The sequence below is a fragment of the Esox lucius genome, chromosome 22, assembly GCF_011004845.1.
Source record: "Esox lucius isolate fEsoLuc1 chromosome 22, fEsoLuc1.pri, whole genome shotgun sequence".
Taxonomy (NCBI): Eukaryota; Metazoa; Chordata; class Actinopteri; order Esociformes; family Esocidae; genus Esox; species Esox lucius.
In genome coordinates, this window is record NC_047590.1 from 11244783 (window position 1) to 11263337 (window position 18555).

The window sequence follows — 18555 nt, forward strand, 5'->3', positions numbered from 1 at the left end:
TTTGAACTGAGCAGCAGCAGATTTATTGGCTGTGCAATTTTTTTTTTTAATAAAGTTTACATCAAGTGGAACACTGACATTTAGCCCTCTGTCTGCATATCAACGTCTGTCCACATATCAATGTCTACATTCATCTAGAATCGCCCAGGTTTGTAGCCCTATGCTGTCGGATTCACCTTCTGGTCAGGACCTGGTTGTTTGCGCTGTGGTTGCAAAGTACCACGGCTCAACAGTTTGGACAGACATGTTAACACGCTAATCTGACTGGACAAGAGTGTTTCACTGTTGAAATATCTGCATTTTTTTTCTCTCTCTGGGGGATTACTGTGGACATTTCCGGGTACGGCTCTAGTCAGTCACAAAATCAGGGACGTCTGGTAAACTTTCCCAATGCGACAAACATCTGTGAAACACACACCTGCATAAATCAGCCATTACAAGCAGACGGAACTTTCCGTAGCCATGCTAGCACGCCTAGCATGCTAATGCAGGCACGAAATGTGTGCGTGTTATGTCACAGGTGTGTGGGCATGTGTGTGCTAATGTAGGCAAGCTCTCCCCCTACAACCAGGGAGACAAACACCCAGCATTTCCCTTCCACTGTTATTGGCAAGGCTGGGACAGGCTAGGCTATGTGCATAGCCATGAGTATCACAGTAATAGCATTGCAGCACTGCTAGCTAGTCCCACAGTCTACAGTGTCAAATGAGCAATATGATCCAGCAGAAAGAGATAATACAGCCCTACATCCTCAAAAAGGTCACATGGGTGAAGGGGGGGGGGCTTGAGTTGAAAGACTTCCTTTTATCTCAGTCTAAATCAGCTGGCAACAATGCAGGAAATCAGCAAAAAGAGAAAAGGAGAGAAGAAGGAGACATTAGGGAGAGGGGTAAAACTGAGATGGAGAGGGAGGGACGAGAGGGAGGCCAAAGGAAGAATAGAAAGGGAAAGAGAGAGCGAGAGAAAGAAAGAGCGGCAGTGTAAATATTACAGGCCTGTGCCAAGTACACATGAGGCGCTGGGATACTTCAACAAAGACCCGGCCTTTAGTGTGTGTGTGTGTGTGTTTGTGTGTGTGTGTGTGAGTGAGGGAATCAGATGGAACGTTCCTGTGATTGCTCCCTTGGCCAGTCAAGGGGGACAGAATAGAGATGAGAAGCCCTCATCACTGTGGCACGCAGTGTAGCCCCCCCCCCCCCCCCCCCAAAACACACACTGGACCCCGTAAGTCGGCGTTTCACTGTTAATCTGCACTTGTTGTTAACCAGGCCTGTGACAAATAACATGCTCTTTGAACATGCAGAAACACACACACACACACACACACTCACACACTGAAGATAACGCTTCCTCGCACTGACACCCCAGTCCCACTGCAGTTTAAAAATCACCCACAGTCTTTTGCTTCAAGTACCCACAGTGTGTATAGATATTTAAATGCAGCATTTCTCACTTTAACTAAGAGCTATTTCATTTGCTGAAATATTTGAAGACAAAGGCTTTAATGCGCCTGAGTACCCGCGAGGTAACAAGTCAGCGCCTAGGAAATGACTGTATTACCCTCAAACGGGGGGGGTGGGTGCATGAACGGATGAAGGCCGTCAAGACAATAAAATACCCGTTAAAACTGCGAGCAAGCAGTCATCATTGACTGACGGCGGTACAGTCACGAGGCTGAGCGTGTGTAACAGCTTGTACAGTGCATCCGCTGAAACCACATAACCAGGAATCACAAATGATCTCTTACGGCTGAAACCAGCGAGGTGTCGTAACGGGGCAGACTTCCGTTGCCTAGGTAACGTCCCTCTCCCCGCCGCGGCTAGCGCACGCAGCCAGGGACCAGGGGAGAAAGAAACACGCGGCTTTAGAAAACAATATCCGGTGCCCTGGAAAGGTGTCGACCCTCTGTCTGATTTGACTAGACACTAAATACGGTCAGATCTCCCACCAAAGCTTTCTATTACCTCAGGGTACCTGAGAAAACAAATAAAACAACAATTCATTTATTTAATGAACAACAGAGTTGTACCACACCGAGTTCCCTCTTTGTATGAAGGTTTTGGCCCCCTGATATTCCATCTCACCTTCAGCCTAGCTGGTACTGCTGAAACCATCCTTTGGTGTTTACCAGTCTTTCACATTGCTGTGGATGAATTCTGGCCCACTCTTCTATGAAGAGCTGCTTTAGCTCAGCACATGTATAGGTTATTGAGCATGAATAACTCGCTTGTGTATTTGGATTGTTGTCTTGCGACGTGACCCAAGCGCCCTTCAGATTTTTACCAGACATAACGGGACACATGTTGCCCAAAAATCCATGTTCTCCACTTTTGACTAATTTGACCATAGAACACTGTTCCTAGAGCCTTGACATGTCTTGACAGGTGCTTCCAGGTGAGTTTTGTTGAACTTAGGTTCCCTTTTTTGAACAGCATGGGGCCAGCCATGTCTGGTAAATACCTCATTACAGACCCTATATCAAAGCCAAGCCTGATGCTGGTACGGGGAAGTTTTCAGGATGTTTTTGCGGACGGCTGAACAGCTGGCAACCCGCTGTGTGTGTGTGTCATTATGCATAACCCTCACAGTGACAACAGTACAGTCAATCAGTTTGTATTCAGCTAAGCATGCCTCTGTCTTCTTCCAGGAAGTACTCCTATATGCCGTCTCTGGGTTCCAACCCTTTCTTAGGGCTAGATCTCTAGCCTGTCCAATGGAGATGCCAACCATATGATCTCAGCGGAAGAGAATGCTTCTGCCAGTGTGACCAATGAGAACGATCAGCCACAGGAAGCAGGAAGTTGCTGCCAGCTGACCAGACCTCCCACATGGTTTTACCGTGGTCTGCAAAGCTAAGAGACAGGCAGTAATATGCATGCTACACGTGTCCCCACACACACACACGCCCCTACAAACACGTCGCACATGTTCGTGCCAAAAGACCTACCAGCCAGTCATTTTCCAGTTAACCTGGCAAAATGAATGCAACCTCTACCAATGTTATTCAATGGTTATTTGTGGTAGATGTTGCTCTTACATTGCAGATATGCTATTGTTATGTTATTATAATGTTATGTTACAATCTAAACCTGCTGACAACATTACAGATAGTGTGCTGCTGAACAGACAGACAAACACATAGAGGCAAGTTCATACAAGACCTAAAAAACTATATTTCAGAACACATTTATATAGAGTAGTGTACCTCATAAATGTAGGCTACATTCCAGTTATGTTTATAAAATGATTGGCCACATAAACCTATTTCTCTTATAGATTTAAAGACGAGGCAGGATCTTTCTCTAGAACGATCATTTAGAGGAAAAACACACACACACACAAACGGATGGCCACATCAGCCTAGAGCAATGGAATGTCATCTGACGTCATTTATTTGGGATCGAATTTCTCCTCTATTTCTCTGTGTGTGTGTGTGTGTGTGTGTTTGTGTGTGTGTGGTGGGTGCGTTTGCTCTTTTTCTCCAACGTGCCCTGTAGATCCAGCGCTCGCAAAAGTGAAACTTTATGTGAATGTTATAACCTGAATATAACGGTAAGCCCCTTAGGAAAATGATGAGCATATACCGTAATATCTTGATATTAATTGTCTTGTCAACTACTCTCTTCGAAAAATTAAGGAAAGAATATGTTTTCTTATTAATAAAGTTAAGCACCGATAAAAAAAAAGACTGACAATAGACCTGACGGTAGAGGGAGGGGGGCATTAAGCGCATGAAATAACTGAATTTGACTTCCACGTCTGCAGAGAGAGGGAGAGCGACAGAGCGAGAGACAGAGAGAGAGAGAGAGAGAGAGAGAGCGAGTGATAGAGAAAGAGAGCAGATGCAGACTTACTGGAATGCCAGGCTATGCTGGAGTTGAAAACCTCTTCTCTACGGACAATATCCCTTTCTCCCTCTCTCACATCAATTTCATTACAAACTACACAGTCTACGAATATTGCGTTGTGATTGTATATAAAAACATTCACAATCATTAATGCAATAGAGCTACGTTGTATCCTCCATTTCCTCTATTCCATAATCCCTGTCAAATCGTCACATCAGCATCTTGCATTCCACTTTTTTTCCATAAAGTAAAACAGACATACTTCGCTTTGAAGTTAGAGCAGTGTTTTTAGAGAGAGACCTCCGAGCCGGTAGAATGGTATGTAAAGAACAGAAGAGAATATATATATATATATTTATTTATTTTGAGTTTTAAGCTGTTGCGCACTCACTTCTTCAACATCAGTCTTTGCGAAGACGAAAACTTTATTTCGCAAATCAACAGAAATTCCCCACTATATCCTCCAAACTATATCACTTTCGTTTCAGATATGTGCGCTATAAAACAATAACTTTATTGGCCAAGTTATTTCAGTTAAACCTTTCGCGTAGTGTTTGACTCAGAAGTTAACAAAAAATCGCAAAAAGTTTCGATTCCCCCCGTAGCCAGTTTTTCCCTTTTCCTTTCCTCTCAACTAAATCAGACAGTCAACCGGCTCCAAAAGAAAACGACTTCACAGAATCCACCAAAACTTCTCAACTCCAAATGTAAGACTGCGTCCTATACAATAAGTAGTTTTAAAACATTATAGAACATAATAGTGAAGAGTAGAACTCACCTCACTGCAATAAAATAAACTTGAAACAGACGTTCGCTGCTTTGTATTTTTTTCTCCAGGGCTGCTTGTCGGATCCCCCCGCCTGGCTGATTCTGCCTTCGCAGCGCACTGTGGAACAATCCAAACTGTCAATCATCTCCTGCAACGCACATGGAGGATTAAGCCCGCCCACATACCGTACTACCTTCTACACCACGCATACTCACTTCTGCTGTGGCATGCTCCCGACAGCTATAAAGCAAGGAGGGACAGGGACCACATCATCTCCAAATTCGACCTTTTTTTCCTGTCACCCCAGCCCCATTCTTGCACCCTCATTTACCACTGACCTCCTCACCAACAGGACGCAACACGTTAAAATGGGTATGCACATTTGGGACTCTTTAACCCTATGCACAGGAGCTCAGCATGGATGCATGCTCTCACCTCTTCCGCTGCTCACTCTTCGCCAATAACTGTAGCTCCAGCGGCATAATTACAAATAATTACAAATGTGTGCACAATATAACGAAATGTCCACAATACACCTAAAGTAATATTACAATTATAGTGTTCCACAAAGTGTATGCACCAGAAATTATTTTGTGTGAATAGAAAAGCGCATACTATAATGGTGATTTTCTATAGGGCATCAGAAGCGTGACCAGCTGCAGTTGTAAAATGGAAATACTGCACCATCTAGGTGCACAAGTGCAATGTGAAGTTGGTTTAATAATGGACATTGAAATGTACTCAAAATGCACATCTGGAGAAACAGAATACCTATATATCTACCTATAGTTCCTTATAAAATGAACTTGATCTCACTTGATTGGGGAGAGTTGGTTTGAACGTGAACTTGGAGAATAAATTCAACATACAGCCCCTTTAAAACAAAACAAAAAACATGATTGACTTCCAGGAACGCTCCCCCCGCGCATCCCACCTTGAAATTAAGGGCTCGGCTGTTTGTTTGGCTAAATAATTCAGTTTTCATCTCCCACAATCTCAAGTGGGAGAGCAACATCAGCAGTATCACCAGGAAGACAAAGAAGGGGACGTTCGGTTGAAAAGTCCCACAGTCAATTCTGATAGGGCGTCACACAGGAACAGTATAGTAGAGTCCATCCTGACCTCCATCACTGACTGGTTTGGGTCCGCCTCTGCCCGTTGCAGATGTAAACTGCGAAGCGTTACACAGGTCACGGAAAGGGTCATCAACTGCCGTTTGCCCTCCGTCAAGGTACTTCGTGACAGCAGTACAAGGAAACATGCAGGCCAGATCATTGCTGTGCACTCCCATTCCGCTCTCCCATGATGCTCCGGCAGGCTGGAGGCAAATGTTCAGTCCAAGCCGACGTCAGGCAGTTATCACCGTAGGATCGTCCTGTTTCCCGGAGGCGGCACAGATTTTAATATGAAATATGCGCATTAATTATGTTCCAAAGCAGCACGTGGGTAAACCAACGAGCAAAGCGCAACGTCTGCATTATCAACTTCGTTACCAAATACAGATTGACTGTAAGACTAACTTCAGTGTCAACAAAAATATATATATATTCCCTTCCTAAAACATGGCTGTTAAAAGCATTGCTGGGGCTCCTGAATGGCACGGCGGTGCTGTCACGGCCTTTAAGTCAGCATCAGAGTACAGGGTTTGAATCTTGCTTGCAGATTAGATGTTAGGAACTGAGGGGGGCAGTGCAATTGGCCAGCATATGAGTTTTGGGGATTAGAAATTGAATATGTATATTTTTTTGGGGGGGGGGGGGGGGGGGGGGGGGTTATTAGTAATTGAATATGGTTGCCTGGACTTTCTAGCATCTTCTTGTGGCAGCTTGAGGGACAGAGTGTCATTCTGGCATATACGGATTCAAGTCTTCACTTCCTGTTTGTGTGAGCAGCCCGATAAGAACCAGAAAAGCAAATTGTTTTGCTTCAATGGACACATCTCAACATCTACTGTCCTGAGTCTGCTGAAACGTGTGCAGGATCTTAATCACAAAGTTGGGGGATAAAAACAACAGTAAAAACACAACTTTATGACACGTAGGAAAAAACATTATGGTTATGAAATAAATTGACATGGAAAGTGAAGGGGAAAGTGAGCCAGCTATGCAACCAAAGCTTCATCCTATCATGAGTCTGTAATTGCATAGCGGCCTCTCCCTGCCTTCAAACTTCCCATGTATATTTGTACAAGCAGGCAATAGGCCAGGCCAATAAAAAAGAGAGTAGACACAGATTGTACATATTATGAGGAAATACATTGGCTACATTACTGGCTACTTAAATGTTCTAGTGTCCAGACTGACTAATAATTAAGATATGAATGAACAGTACATACTTACCACTATCAGCAACTATTACAGTGCTTTCGGATTGTATTCAGACCCAAAAATAAAATACATTTAGACCCCAAAATGCATTTAATTCAGACCCCAAAATGGATTATATTCTGACCTCCAAATGGATTATATTCTGACCACCAAATGGATTATATTCTGACCTCCAAATGGATACAATATTGGTCCCAAAATAGATTAAACTGAGACCCCAAAATGTATTATATTCTGACCCCAAAATGGATCAAAATCTGACCCCAAAATGGATTAAATCGATTTTTCCCTCACCAATCTACAGACAAAATGAAGTTTTTAGAAATGTCTGGAAATGTTTTAAAATAAAAATCAGGAATATCACATTTATTTAAGTATTCAAACCCTTTGGTATGGCACTCAAAATATATCTCAGGTGCGTCCTGTGTCCATTGATCATCCTTGAAATGTTTCTACAACTTGAGTGTAGTCCTATCTGTGTTAAACCCAATGGATTGGACATGATTTGGAAAGGCTCACACCTGTCTATAAAAAATCCAACAGTTGACATTGTGTGTCAGGGCAATAACCAAGCCCTGAGGTCGAAGGAATTGTCTGTTGAACATGAATATAGGATTGGGTACGAAAAAATATCTGCAGCAATTAAGGTCCATCATTCTTAAATTGAAGAAGTTTGGACATACCAACACTTCCTAGAGCTTGCTGTCTGGACAAAATGTGCAATCGGGGAGATTGGCCTTGTTCAGGGAGGAGGTCAGTCTGACAGCGCCCCGTAATTCCTGTGTGAAGTTGGGAGAACCTTCCAGAAGGAGAACCATCTCTGCAGCACTCCACCAATCAGGCCTATATGGTAGAATGGCCAGACACAAGCCACTCCTCAGTAAACAGCCTGATTGGACTCTCATACCATTAAAACAAAATTATTATTACCAAGATTGAACTCTTTGGCCTGAATGCTAAGCATCATGTGTGAAAGAAATCAGGTACTGCTCATCACCTGGCCAATCCAATACCAACAGAGCAAAATACAGACAGAACCTTGATGAACGGTGAGAAAGATTAGTCATCAGAACTTATTACTTTTTTCCATTGCTCTGTGTCCAGGCTTTGTGCATTGGCCTCGAAAACATGCGGTTGGTGAATGGCAGCCCTGACAAATTCCAGCTTTGAGAAGCTGATGACATATAGTTTTTATTCAGACTGGGTCACAGAGGTGCTGATTCAGACTTGTGGTACAGTAGTTGTTCAGGCTGTACTTGTGGGGCATTGAGCAACTATCCTGTTAAGTGTCCATCTCTCCCTATTGGTCAACTTCAACTTGGGACCAATGTTTCTCTTTGTTGATGCGATTAGCCCGTGTTTGGTATTTGCTGTCATGATTTTTGAGACAAAAACTTGGCAGTTTTTGCGACCGATGCACCTTCATTTCAGGGACGGACCATTTGGCCTTTTTGGAAGTCTCTTTGTGGCCTTGTTGCTTTGAAAACTCACATATCGAGGTGTTAATTGTCAGACCTCTTCTATGGCTGACACACATGTACCGCTAATTGGCAATCAACCTAATGTGATCTCAGCAGCAGCGATTGGAATTCTGATTTAGTTACTTTAAAGATCCGGTCCTTTCCGAAAAAGAACTGATCCGTTGCCACATTCTGGCACGCCAAGCTTGCCGTGATCCAAGGCCCTTGTTTAAATATTTTGGGTGCATGCAAATGTGCATCCCCGAAATCTATAGTGTAATTTTATGTTTGCTTTTAGTACCAACAGAGGTTTTAACAAACCAACTCAAAATGTTCAGTGATCTTTGTTATGAACAATTGTGTATATACTGTACATTAAGTTGGTACAAAACCAAACACAGAATTAATGAACATGGTCCAAAGACTGAATTGTACCAGTGTAAGTTCCCCTTTGCAAGGCCCCCTTAAACCTTGTTAAGCCTGGTAAAAAATACCCATTTGAAAGTTAAGCTTTGTCTTAATCCGTTTCTCAAGTCACTCGAAATGAGGCAGGCCCACAGACCAAAATGTGTTTCCCCTAAATGTCAGACAACTTCCTACACCCCTACGGCCTCCGCCCAAAGCTCAGGCTTTTGTGGCATTGGGTGTAGTGCTTCCGCCTCCTGATCCATGGATCAAGTCCCTTACAACTCCCTCTCACAGATCGTGACATTGGTGGAGGTGGCATTTAGATCTTATGCTACTGCAACGTTGGCAGCCCTTTCCAGGCAGATGGTTTTGGAACTCTGCACTGGTTTTGGCCTATCTATCCAGGAGGATGGTTAGCCAGCCCTGGTCTCGTCATAAAGGGGTTATGAAAAACGAAACCTTTGTATAGAACATAATGTCTGTTATAGGGTACATGACTGGTCTTTTGTCTGAATGATGAATGTGTTGTTGAAGACCTGCCCAGGGACTGCATGAACGGAGACCCAACTAACCTGTTTTGCTATTTGGGACAATTCCGGTATCAACTTCGGGAACAGCGTCTTTTAACTCGGCATCGTAGAAAATGAACAAAATAATAAAACAACATAGCAGCTCTGTCCTGTGACATGTCTTTCAGTCAAAACATTTCCTGCTTCAATCGTGTTTAAAAATGTGTAATTTAGACTATTTGGGGCGGAGATCATCTTACATTGAAATTTGATGTTTGTGAATTAACAGACAGTTCATCTGATAAATGTAGGATCTGCCTTCGACTCTCATGATCCAGGGTGCGTAAATGCACATGCACGCATCGGTGGTGTTGAACAAATATTTTCGCATTCCTCCTGTCACGCAAACGGCTGCAACCCAAATGAAATTCATCATCTCACATATCACACACACACACTCTCACTCCCCAACTCCCTCCCACACACGAAAATCAATGTCCTAATTTTTGATTTCAGCCGCCTTTTTGCACACCTCTCCTCCCTGTGGTCGAGGCCAGCGCTGCGGTAGAGAGGAGGACGAGAGAGTAGAGGAAGAAAGCGCATGATGATGATGATGCAACACATCTGTGCGGTAAACAGATGCGCGGTCAGGAGGGTTCAACGTTACAGAACTTTCACATTATTATTATTGTCTATGATCACGTGTCACGTAAAAAATTGAACATTTCGCTTCTATGAACACACCCCAGATTGGATATAATATTAATAGTAAGTAATGTACTACATTTTTAGAAATGTGTTCATTACGAACCAACAAAGTCTGGAAACAAGGGCATTTTCTTGGATATAAAACATTTTTATAGGAGCAAAGAGCGATCAATAGATAGCTCTCCTATGTTGAAATGGCGTATGGCCCATTTAGCAGGATTCCAGGATGTGTGGTGTCTTACGGGACTCCGGGTGGACATTCCAAAGGCTGGGGACAGGAGTCAACAGGAGGATTTTGTATTCAATCCAAAATGACAGGGTAGCCAGCGCAGAGAGGCTAGGTGTTTGGCTGTTTGGCGTTATGTGATGGTCTCACTCTAATCCGCAATCACAGCAGGTCTCTTCTGGATGTCATGAAGCGTCTGGAGAGTCCGACAAGGGATCTGATTAAAGAATGCTTCGCAGTGGTTGAAGAAGAGGAAGAATGCTTTACAGAGTCAGGGAGGAATCATACCTGGAGTAGACAGGTGTTTTGCCCTGCTGTGGGTGGTGCTGGACCTGAAGGGGCAGGCTGGTGTTGTTTTCCCTGCTGTTCAGCAAAGGACATTTTACTTTATCCTTGCCCTTATCATTTCAAGGCACATGTTCAGACAGGTCCATGTGTCAGAGGAACCGACTGACGACATGACTGAGATTTGAGGACAAACAGTACAAACAGGACCAACCACGGGGTCCGACGACAGATCCTTGGTGGACCACAGGTGATGTGGTGGGTCCGGCATCTGGAACCTTCTAAAGACAGATATTCAGTCCTTTCTGAGGGATAGGACTGGAAACAACCCAAAGCTCGTTGTGGCAGTGCGATGGTTTCCCAGGGAAGAATATGGTAATTGACAGTGTCAAACACAGTGCTCGGGTCCAGTAATTGGTCCAGGGTGCCTTTCTCCAGAAGAGGGCAAATGACAGCGGTTTTAAGTGCTGGTCAGACACTGACAGATTGGAGGGAGTGGTTAACAGTCTGGGTGATCAGAGTCCAGGGGTGGATGTTTCTGCAGGGCTGTTAGGAACCAAACAAAGGAAAAGTTTTCCGTTACATACAAGTGCTTTGGATGTCCAGGATTTGGTTGATGAGTTTGGAGTAGATCCTGCCACTTTCAGGCTTTAACACTGGCCCTTTGGTGCTCCTGACAGGCCAGTAAGTGGATGGTGAAGCCCCGTTTCTTCGAAACGCTCCATGATGTGTCCAGTGGATTTAATTCATTTCTGAATTCTGGAGTGAACTAAGGAGTTGATCAAGGGAATGTTGACGTCCTCTGTTTTCACGGGGCGTGTAAATCGATTCCACTGCTGTGGGATTGGTTGTAGATCTCCACAGTTGAATCCACTGACAAAGAAAGCTGGAGGAGACAGACAGGCAGGCTGGATGGGTGGAACATGTATTGTCCAGTTCCAGAAACACATGTGACACTTTGAAATGATTAGAGGGGGAAGGAATGTCCAGTCTAGTGCAACAACCTTGTGCTCAGACACACTGGGGTCACACGGGGAGGGGGGGGGGGGGGGGCAGTGACGACAAGGCTGAATATGTGGCCAAGGATGTGAGGGGGAGTGTCAACAAGTTGCATCAGTTTAAGACAGTCAGTCAAATTCAGAGATTCAAGGGGCATGACCTGAGGTCACACACTTAAGCAACCTTAGACTTCCAGTCATACACATTTCCTGAATGGATATCCGGTCCCTGGACCAGGTCTAGAACGTTCTGCTGTATAGCCAGTGTAAGCAGATGATCAGAACCGACCCAGCTGTTTTTCCCTAACCCAAGCCCCCTTCTCCGCCTCTCTCCGTCTCCCTCTCCTCTCTCCGTCTCCTCCCCCACCTCTCCGTCTCCCCTCTCCTCCCTCTCCATCTCCCTCTCCTCTCTCCGTCTCCCCTCCCTCTCCCCTCTCCGTCTCCCTCTCCTCTCTTCCCTCTCCTCTCTCCGTCTCCTCTCTCCGTCTCCCCTCTCCTCCCTCTCCTCTCTCCTCCTCCCTCTCCTCTCTCCGTCTCCCTCTCCTCTCTCCGTCTCTCTTCTCTCTCCGTCTCCCCTCTCCTCCCTCTCCTCTCTCCTCCTCCCTCTCCTCTCTCCGTCTCCCTCTCCTCTCTCCGTCTCCCTCTCCTCTCTCTGTCTCTCTCCTCTCTCCATCTCCCTCTCCTCTCTCTGTCTCCCCTCTACTCCCTCTCCTCTCTCAGTCTCCCCTCTCCTCCCTCTCCTCTCTCCATCTCCCTCTCCTCTCTCCGTCTCCCCTCTCCTCCCTCTCCTCTCTCCTCCTCCCTCTCCTCTCTCCGTCTCCCTCTCCTCTCTCCGTCTCCCTCTCCTCTCTCTGTCTCTCTCCTCTCTCCATCTCCCTCTCCTCTCTCTGTCTCCCCTCTACTCCCTCTCCTCTCTCAGTCTCCCCTCTCCTCCCTCTCCTCTCTCCATCTCCCTCTCCTCTCTCTGTCTCCCCTCTCCTCCCTCTCCTCTCTCCTCCTCCCTCTCCTCTCTCCCTCTCCTCTCTCCATCTCCCTCTCCTCTCTCTGTCTCTCTCCTCTCTCTGTCTCTCTCCTCTCTCCATCTCCCTCTCCTCTCTCCATCTCCCTCTCCTCTCTCTGTCTCCCTCTCCTCTCTCCGTCTCCCCCTCCTCACTCCGTCTCCCTCTCCTTCCTCTGTCTCTCTGTTCTCTCACTCCGTCTCCCTCTCCTTCCCTATTGCCCTGTGTGTGTTTTTGTGAAGAAGTACTTCCTTCTGTAGACCTACAGCTGGTATTTTGGTAGTTCAAAGGAGTCATCTGTGTACCCTGACAAGAATAGACAAGTCTCCCTCTTTCTTTATTCCCTCTCTCTCAATTGGTCAGAACGTCACATCACAACGCTCACTTATTTTTGTGTGTCTACGTGTGTATGTGTGTTTGCACATGTGCAGATGCATGGGTATTTATATTTGTGTGTGTGTGTGTGTGTGTCTCTGGGACATCTGCTTATGAATGGATAACCTTGTAGTGTATTAGTCATACAGTATTAGCCTGTGTAGCTCTACAGTGCATTCAGAAATTATTCAAAACCCCATTATATCTTTCCATATTTTTTTGTGCTACAGTTCTGAATTTAAAATGGATTAAAAAAAGAAGATGCCACATCTACACATAATACCTAATAACAGCAAAGTTGTTTTTAGAAATGTTTGCAAATGATTTAATCCAGAGAAGGTGACATGTGTCATTGTCGATAGATATTCAACCCCTTTAAAATGACACTCCATACTGACCTCAGGGAAATCCAATTTAGAATTGGTCCACAAGCGGCCATGGACTATGGCTATGGACACATGATTTATTGATTCCTAAATAGATAGACAGGTCTCTCATATCTTTCATAGCTGAAAGTGCAAGTCAAAGCAGAAACTATACCATGGGAGTTGAAAGATCCTTATGAAATGTAAGAAATGCAGAATTATCCAAACTCTCCCTAGAATTGGTTGTCCAACCAAACTAATCAAACAGGCAAAAAAGGCCATGGACAAGGAATGTGACCCAGAATCCATTCTGATAGAACTCCCGATCTTCACCTATCTGAGCTTTTTGTGAAAGTGGCCAAGCTGATGCCGGTCCTAAGAAAAAGGCCCATGGCAGCACACCTGGAGTTTTCAACAGACATGAACAAGACTGACAGCATAACGGACCACACTGTCGTCCAAAAAACTAATCGCCTGTCTACATCAACTTTCCACTAAGGCAAGGGGGTGGAAGCATTACGCTATGGGGATGTTTTTCAGCAGCAATGACTGGGAGACTAGGATAAAGGGAACAATATGCATCCAAATACAGGCAAACTTATGTAAACCTGGTTCAGACAGAAAGTTACCTTAACTGGGTTCCAAGATTTCCATTTCAACAGAACAATGACCCTAAGTATACATGCAAATCAGCTCTGAAATAACCTCAGAACAACAATGTGAAAGTCCTTGAGTGACCCAGCCAAAGCCTGCTGAGAATTTGTAGAAAGACTTGAAGATTGTTGTTAATAAACACTCCTCATCCAACCTCATAGAGTTCTGCAAAGAGTGGCACTTCATCTGAAACAGCACATTCATAAGGTTCGCCTAAAGCAATGCACAAGGCAGAAAAGGGAATCATCTGGAATGATGTAGTATGACTAGATCTGCCCTGGACAGACCTCTTCTCATTCCATGAGTTCTTGCCCAGAGTTCTGATCTCATTTCGTCATGCTGCCCTTGCATATTAGATAATGGTAAATCGCTTGTTTTTGTGTGTATGCGTGTGTGCGCGTGTGTGGATCAGGTCCATATTTGAGAAGGTATTCATTCCACTTCAGTAGCTGTTTCTCTGATATGTTAATCTATCCTCGTCTCGAACACTCTTTCCCAGCCTCTCTTTGTCCCCTGTCCATCCTCACATCGCTCAACACACACACACACATGCACACACAGTTAAGGCGAATCGCAGAAAATAATGATTATGTGACCTTTGATGTGGGGTGGCTGTTCGTGTTAGGCGCAGTAACACATTCTTTTGGAACAAATACTATGCACAATTCCCTAAGAACTACAAATATGAGGGGGGCGGGGCTTAATGCCACCTCTTGGAACAGTAAGGGTTTGAACTAGACAATTAAGAGAGGCGAGGTCCTAGTCCACTTGATGTCTATGTCCTGTAGTATTATATTCCTACAAAGAAACTCGTTTAAAAATGACTCCCGTATTAGACATAGATGTTGATGGTTGGACCAAGTGGATCACTCTAGCTTCTCTACCACAGGAATGGTCGTTATCTAATCATAATGGGAGAGAGCCACTGAACCCCAATGACTTGAATTCACATCTCTGGCCAAAACCCAGATAGTCCCAACATTTTAAGGATCTTTGCCTTGGTGCCTGACATCTCTTATCTTAATTGTTTAAAGAGAAAATCCCACCCAATACATGTAATGTTAAGATACCAGTGTGTGTTAAGTAACACCTATTGCAACCATACTACTTTCTATTTAGAATACATTATATTATTTGCCTCAGTCTTCTTCTCCACCATTCATCTTTCTCCCCAAGAAAATGTCAGCTGTTGTCACGCATTGGGTCTAAACACACCATTCTCAGAAAACTCTTAAATTGTCTTTATTTTAATTCAGTTTCAAAAGAAAACAAAGAAAAGAAGGAAGGTAAGAAGAAAGCAAGAGAAAGGATGAAAAAATAAACAAATGAATAGAGAGGCAAAAGAAAGCCATGCGAACACAAGAATGTCTACTCAAGTCTTTTTGATCTTTGTGGAAGTAAAACATCAGATGAGGAAGAAAGAAAAACATAAGACAAAAGTCCTCTAAATTTCAAAGCAAAAGTCATTTAAAGCAGACAAACATTTCAAAATCCTCAGTGTGGCAAGAGTTCTGGCAATTCCATCATGGCTGCTCACCAAGATCTGTGCCCCGAGCACCTATTGTCTGTGTGTGTGTGTGTGTGTGTGTGTGTGTGCGTGCGATTTTCAAGGGCAGTAAGCAAAAAAGCAGATTGTTTGCATAGATGCCAGGCATATCAGTGTCTTATAAATGTGTATAAGAGTGTGTGTTCCCATGGCAGTGAGCACAAACCAGATTGTTTGCATAGAACTAGACACAGCAATGTCTTACAAATCTGTGTGTGTTCTTGTATGGTAGTGTCTCTACAGCAGTCAAGAGTTTCTCTGGGGTGGGGGCGGGGCTGCTAATCCAGCCACAGCAAAGGTGCTCCATATAATCCAATCAGATTATCTGATTGACTGATTTTTTTTCTGATTGCCGAATCGATTGACAATTGATTGTCTGGCTGGTGTGTCCCTCAATGGACACCAGCCAATCGTTGTTGTGCATCCGGGTCACAGCGCACAGCTTAACCCCAGAGAAGCCACACGGTGGCATGGCAACACAACGCATCCGTGAACTCACATCCTCAGGGTTACACAATGGCTAGGCTCTACAGAGGTTAAATACACAGACACATTTACAATGCATAATAGAGGTACGGACTGTTGACCTGCTATTAAAGATGCACGCACACACGCACACAGACACACACACACTCACGCGCAAGCAAAGAGCTTAAAAACACCATCAACATTCACCAGTGATAAAAAACTAAAGAACACTTGATGCTAGAATATTAATAATGACTGAAAGGCAGTTTTGTTACGTCACTATTTCATGGTACGCCCAGATTATGGACTGCGGCCTTCATGATATAAAAAAAAAAACTTTTGGTGACACCAAAAAAGGCTGTAATGTTCTGCATGTCTACAGCGCGTCTTGTGGCTTGCAGGTGTGTGTCACTTCTGGAAATGTCTGTTTTGGTTTTTACAGTAACATCTCTACCAGAGAGATAGTTCATATTAATTAATAGTTAGTTACAGCTTAGTTTATGTACACTGGGGTGTGTGACGGGTGGCTGTCAGTGAGGCAGCCTCCGCCATGGCAAAAGTGAACTCTTTCAGAAGAACGTCGACATAAATCTACAGTACATGCAGTTAAGCCCAACTAGAAAAACAGTCTACTATTTTGAATGTAACGGACAGACACGACCTGCCTGAACAACTAATTTAACTGTAACACTTTGAAATGAAACATTGACAATGCTCTTTGTAAAAAGGAGAACACTTGAAATGAGCGATTAAAATCTCCTCTTTCTGATACTCACTTAATTCAGGGTAAAGAGCAACCTGCTGGACATCTAGTGATCACAAGATGGCGCTGTTGTAAACAGTGCTGGGTGCGTTTGTTGTTCATTGAAACAACTCGATTCATTAGATGATTGTCTAGTTCTTGATTGTCAGTGAAACGTCTTAATATGGCAGTTATTACACACATGATAGGAAGTATCTACCTATCGTTGGATAACCTGATTTGTCCTTTCCTACTTCTGCATGTTAGACATGTAAGGGCGTATTATTGCACCACGCAGTCTTTGGGATGACACACACATACACACACGCGCGCACACCCACACACACACACACACACACACACTCCAATAACAGTCTTTTTCTGCAGAGGAGAAATTATAAGAGTAGAAAATAAGTATTTTCCCGTCAGAGGGCTGAGAAGACAGCTGCCAGAGTTTTTTCTCTCTATCTGTCGATCCCGTTCTCCCTCTGTCTTCTCTATCCATCCATGTCCTTTGTCCTGTCTGTGTATGAGAGGAGGAGGGCAGAGCGTTGAGACATCCCTGTCTTTTGCCTGCCCATCACTCTGTCGCTCTCCCGCGACTCCACGGAGAAGGGGGAGGTGTTCCAAGTTTTGGGAAGTTTACGCTGAAAGATCCGTTATGACCAGCTTATCCATTTTATTTCCGACCATCTCTCCTTGAATAGGAAGCTCCGCCTCTTCATAGTCATCATCAAATGATCTGAGGAGACAACGGAGCAAGAGTGATGTTTTTTTTAGAATGTGTGTGAGTGTGTCTTCATGCTCGTCTGTGTTTATTTACCCGTCGTGTAGCTGTTCGTTGGCGGTTTCCTCAGCCACCAGGATCTCGTATTCCTCAGAGGCATATTTATCCCAATCCGACGGCTCTGGACTCTCGCTGTCTATGTCCTACGACGCCCACAAACACACACACCGTCACTGTCTGTCCTATAATGCTGACACACACACACACACACACACATACACACACACACACACACACTCACACACACACACACTCACACACACCCACACACACACTCACACACACTCACACACACACACACTCACACACACACACCTTCTGCAGTGCGAAGGGGTCTCTCTGTTCATGGTCCAGGTATTTCTCCAGGTTGAAGAACGTGTCAAAGAATATATGAGCCATCCTACACCTCTTCAGATCGGACAGGGTTATCTTACCTTAACACACACACACAAACATAATATGTTGATCCCCCACTGTGCTGTACAGTTGAATGTAGGAAAAGGGAGCGAAGGGGGTGTGAAAATTGGAAGGATGAAAATGTAATGACAAAAGAATGCAGAGGATAAAGGAGACACACACACCTTGAACCTCAGGTTTGACAAGGTCTAGCATCTGACAGAGCAGATCTGTGAAAGGTAGTGGTTCAATGCCCATCGCCTCCATCCTGGCACATTGTTCCTCATAGAAGAACTCCAGCTCAAACATAGACAACACGCCGTCCCCATCGGTGTCCATACATCTGAACCAGTACTCTATACTGGAGACAGAGAGCGATAGGAGTTCAATAACAAGCACACCCACAGACCCAAAAGACACACACGCTGTGGTGTGTTAGCTACCTGGTAGAGTTTTTCTTGTCTTCTTCTGAGAGGAGGAACCAAACAAACTCAGCATAACTCATCCTGCCTTCTCTCTGCACAGAACTTCCCCTGGAAGAGACAGAGGGAGACACTTGAATTATTACCTCAGCCTCTTTAACTACCAGATATGGTGAAGGTCAGGGTGTGTGTGTTCTTACCGTGTCACCGCTCCTGAGAATAACCTCTCGATGATTCTGCTTGAAGAAGCTATCAGACAGAGGT

General features: G+C 44.5%; 2 protein-coding genes across 4 annotated transcripts in view; both read right to left on the reverse strand.

The window, feature by feature from the left end:
* fndc3ba (fibronectin type III domain containing 3Ba) overlaps window positions 1-6246 on the reverse strand; it is a 74184-nt gene extending 67938 nt beyond the window's left edge. Inside the window, exon 1 of the mRNA XM_034289660.1 lies at window positions 4627-6246. The gene's annotated coding sequence lies outside the window, so the exon portion shown is untranslated. The remainder of the gene's footprint in view (window positions 1-4626) is intronic.
* An 8910-nt stretch (window positions 6247-15156) lies between these two features.
* ppp2r3a (protein phosphatase 2, regulatory subunit B'', alpha) overlaps window positions 15157-18555 on the reverse strand; it is a 35554-nt gene continuing 32155 nt past the window's right edge. For all 3 annotated transcript variants that reach the window (XM_029116695.2, XM_029116696.2, XM_029116697.2), the window contains 6 exons: window positions 18492-18540; window positions 18313-18402; window positions 18055-18230; window positions 17789-17907; window positions 17510-17616; window positions 15157-17428 (listed from right to left, as the gene is read on the reverse strand). In XM_029116695.2, the coding sequence (XP_028972528.2) occupies window positions 17329-17428; window positions 17510-17616; window positions 17789-17907; window positions 18055-18230; window positions 18313-18402; window positions 18492-18540 (641 nt within the window). In that variant the 3' untranslated portion in view covers window positions 15157-17328. The remainder of the gene's footprint in view (window positions 17429-17509; window positions 17617-17788; window positions 17908-18054; window positions 18231-18312; window positions 18403-18491; window positions 18541-18555) is intronic.